Here is a 4,265-nt window from a genome sequence, read left to right as displayed (position 1 = left end):
GGGGGCGCGGAGCCCCTCTCGGAGGATGCGGGGCGGTCGATGGCGATTTGCACTGCAGAGGGAAGGCGTGCGGCCCTCCCGCCGCCCCGGCGGGCAGTCGGTCGATGGCGGCTTCATTGTGGTGCCATCCTCCAGGAAAGAGGCGCTGGGATGTATTAAAAAGAATTGATGTAGCGATCCGTGTGGATGCAGGAGCCTTTGAAATCCGGGAGGATGCCTCGGGCTTTCCCCCAGGCCCCAGCCTCCCCGCGTTCACCTTTCTCCTATCGATTGCTGCAGGTGATGCTCGGGAGGAAGAGAAGCACTAAGGAGTGCTACAGCCAACCCCAGCCCCACTGCTGCCTTCAGCTGGCACACTCTGCCACATGGACCTCTCAGAGGCATGAGATGAATTCATGCTAGCAGTAGCCACTACAAAGAAAAGTCCAGGAAGTTTCCAAACTGCAGAGGGAAATGTATCATGGATACATGTACATACGGAGAAGTGTGGTCAGCAGGTCAAGGGAGGTGATGCTGCCCCTCTCTCTGCTCGACCTTAGTGAAGATACATCTGGAGTACAACTGTGCACAACTCTGGGCTCTTTAGAACAAGAAAGATAAGGAGATACTGGAGAGGGTCCAGTGGAGGCCACAAAGATGGGGATGGGTCTGGAGCATCTCTCTTATGAGCAGAGACTGTGGGAGCTGGGCCTGTTTAGTCTGGAGAAGACTGAGAGGGGATCTCATCAATGCATATAAATATCTTAAAGGCAGGTGCCAGGAGGATGGTGCCAGACCCTTTTCAGTGGTTCCCAGTGACAGGATGAGGAGCAATGGCTGTAAACTAAACCACAAGAAATTCCACTTCAACATGAGGAAGAACTTCTTCATGTTGAGGGTGACAGAGCACTAGAACAGGCTGCCCAGGGTGGTTGTGGAGCCTCCCTGTCTGGAGACATTCCAATCCCACCTGGACACATTCCTGTGTCACCTGCTCCAGGTGACTTTGCCTTGGCAGGGAGGTTGGACTGGATGATCTCCAGAAGTCCCTTCCAACCCTAATGATTCTGTGAGTTTCCAAAGTGCCTTTTGATAACATCCCCTGCACCCCAGGGCTCACACAGCCACTGTCCTGTCATGCCCAGAATGAACATGGGGTTGGGTGTTGCACCACCACACCCTAAGCACCAGGGGACATCAAGTCAAGGTTCCAGACCACTCTTTTAGCTCCAAACCATATGGCAATAGAGAATACTTTGTTAACATGGCTAGTAATGTGGGTTGAGTGGCTTTGGGGACCCTCCCACTCCCCTTTGCTGAAAGCTAAACCCACTGTGCCCTGAAAAATCTTTGTCCTTCTAGATGTTTTCCTGCTGAGAGTTGTACAGGCCTGTCAGGCTGCAGGAGGGACCTGTGGGGTGGCCCAGTGCCCCAGCAGCCCCTCTGCCCCCCAAATAACCCTGCAGGAGCTGTGCAGAGCATTCTGGCAGCAGGAGAAAGCTGAGGCTTCATGTGCTCTGCCTTTTTTCCCAAGGATCGATAGCTGAGATCTTCAGAGGGGAAGAGCTGAGCTTTGTTCCACAAAGGCGACAAATAGAAATGGCTTCATTAGCAGAAGTGCCCGGGGGCTGCAGGGGGCCTGGGGGCTGTGCACACAATGCTGCTCTGTTCTTAGATGGTACCACCTCTATCATGGCTTGGGCCCAGCATGATGGGCAATGCCTCAAAAACACAAATGCTTGTATTGGAGGGTCACAGATCACCTACTTCCCCGAGGTAAGAAACCTGGGCAGACCTGGGACTCAAGCACTGAGGGGCTTTGGGACTGTCCTCATGCACCCTTTAGAGTCCCATCCAGTTTGCAAGCCTTGGAATGGAGCTGAAGCTGCAGCACTGGCTGCCCACAGCCCAGCACAGAGCACAGAGACTCTGCCCCTTTGGGTTGAGAGGAAGCATGTCCCCATCCCGGGAGCCTGCAGTGGCACACGAACACCCCCAGCAGCTGCCCCCACAGTGGTGCTGAAGCTGGATCCAGTGCGCCTCCTGCAAGGCTGGACTGTCCCCTCATCCTCCTTCTCCTCCCTCCTGCTCAATTACAGTCCCTGCAGGACATGGGGAAGTGGGCATCAATCACGGCTGGTTACTCAGGTGACAGCAGCTGTGTCCCCAACCCCCCAGGGAGCATGGAAACACACATCACCCCCCGAGCCTGGTAATGAGTGGGGATGTGGGCCCGCGTGTGCCCTCCTGGCTCCCTGGGGCTCTGGTGCTCGATGAGCTGTGGTCAGCACTTCACAGCAGTGACAAGGGACACAAGACCCCAATTAAGGCTGCATCAATCCCACTCTGGCGCTGCTTGGCACGCTCACAAACACATACACCCCACACACACGTTCACAGACTTGCCCCCAACCCGGGACACAGATTGTAGAGCCGCACCCGGCAGACCGAGGGTCCTCTGCAGGGGTACTGTGTCACCCGCGTGTTCCCAAAGCGTCCCTAGCGTGACACCCTTATCCTCCATGTCCCCGCCGCGTCCCCACGTTCCCCTGCCCCCGAGGACAGGTCCGGGGCGGGCAGCGCTGCTGCAGCACTCTGGACAGCGACCGCGTCACACGGGTGGGATCGGGGGTCCGGGTTGAGGCTGTCGCCGGGGACTGGGGGCGTCCCCGAGGGGCTAGGGTTGTCTCTGAGGGACTGTGAATGTCCCCTTCGGCTGGGCTGGGGCTGTCCCTGAGTAACTGTGGTAGTAGTTGGGGGTGTCTCCAAGACCTGGAGGTTTTCTCAGGGGGCTGGGTCTGTCCCAAGGGGGGATTTTCAATCAAGAGTATCTGTCCCCTTGGGTACCAGGGACCTGGCTTAATGGATGCCAGGGTGGACCTGTCCCTGTGGCTGCCTCTGGCTGGGGTGTCTGTCCCATGGGAGCTCCTTGTGCCTCTTCATGTGTACGGGTGGCTGCACGTGTGTGTAAGTGCTTGTGCGAGCACGTGCATCTGCCCACACGTGTGAGTGGGAATGCCATCGACTTTGTACAAGGGAGCACAAGTGATCTGGGCAGGTGTGTGGTGACTGAGTGCCTGAACATCTCCGTGCCTTTCCATGTGCACCCACACACACACCCGTGACCACCCACGCATATGTCTGTGCCTCCCAGCCCCACCTGGGTCACCTGTGTCCTCTGTGAGCACTGCCTAGGTGCCAGGTTGGCCCAGCACTGCTGGCAACTCACCAGGTGCAACCTCACAGCCCCATGGCCGTGGCCCCAGCAGCCTCAGGGCCCTGTTCCTTGCCTGGCAGAGGCGGCCTAATGGGATCCCCACTCAAGGATGAGCTGCCACAGGGAGCTTGGAGGGGAAGGGAGCCTCATGGCCCTGCTGGCATGACTGGAACTGGTGCCCAGTATGATGCAGCCTGTGCTTGAAGGCTCTGGTAGATGCAGGGCACCTGTTTGCAACTCAGAGCTCCCAGAAACTGAGGCAATCCTTGCACTGGAGGCAAACATGAGGCGGGCTGTGAAACCTCAGGCATTAGAGCTGATACCCGGGGGTACCACAGGCTGCAGGGGTGTCCTGCACCCCCAAATAGGCCCTGGAGGAGCTTGGTACCCTGTCATGCACACCACCCCTCGACACTGGTTTGGTTCAGCAATTTGTTTCCTTTAATGGATACATGGAGTCGCACAGCTGCGATGGGAGCGTGGGGGCAGGACTGGCGATGCCGAGCCCCCCACGCTGAGGTAGAGGTGAGCCTTGCTCCACACTCACCTGCTCTGGCAGCCTGGGGTGCAGGCAGGTGGAGGAGGAGCCCGCCCAGCCCCAACGAGGTAGTTTGGAGTGCCCGCTGTCTCCCCACCCTCCGGCTGGGGGACTCTGGCATCTGGGTAGTCTTTGGTGGTGGGGGGGCTCTGCTGGGCCTCCATGCCCTCAACCCTCACCCCCAATATTAACCCCCAACCCCAGCCCCACCTCAATAAGCTCCACCCCCACCATTCCCACCAATATCCCCATTATTTGCCCCCACCAGGGTGACACCCCCTGAGCTGAGGACCTGGGGGGCTGAGATGCCACCACCCTGGGGGTGTCTCAGGGCAGGGGCAGCAAGCCCAGGCAGCGCAGGAGGACTGGGTAGGGGCATCTGCAGTGGGTAGGGGGTGCAGTATATATATAGGGGCTGCAGTGTACATGGGGCTACAGTTTACAGGGGCTGCAGAGTACTGTGCCTGCAGCATTTGCATGGAGGGTGTGCATGGAGACCTCACATGGGCACCAAGGGGATGCAGTGTGTGC

At 58.2% G+C, this 4,265-nt stretch overlaps 1 protein-coding gene across 1 annotated transcript in view; it reads right to left on the bottom strand.

Moving 5' to 3' along the window:
• DCTN3 (dynactin subunit 3) overlaps nt 1–3,898 on the bottom strand; it is an 8,613-nt gene extending 4,715 nt beyond the window's left edge. The window contains exon 1 of the mRNA XM_029961529.1: nt 3,744–3,898. Coding sequence (XP_029817389.1) covers nt 3,744–3,898 — 155 coding nt within the window. The remainder of the gene's footprint in view (nt 1–3,743) is intronic.
• Between the last annotated feature and the right edge of the window lie 367 nt (nt 3,899–4,265).

Source organism: Manacus vitellinus, unplaced genomic scaffold (assembly GCF_001715985.3).
Source record: "Manacus vitellinus isolate BGI_N305 unplaced genomic scaffold, ASM171598v3 scaffold_36_pilon, whole genome shotgun sequence".
Taxonomy (NCBI): domain Eukaryota; kingdom Metazoa; phylum Chordata; class Aves; order Passeriformes; family Pipridae; genus Manacus; species Manacus vitellinus.
The sequence above is the reverse complement of the archived record's forward strand: the minus strand, read 5'-3'. Positions and strand labels throughout refer to the sequence as shown.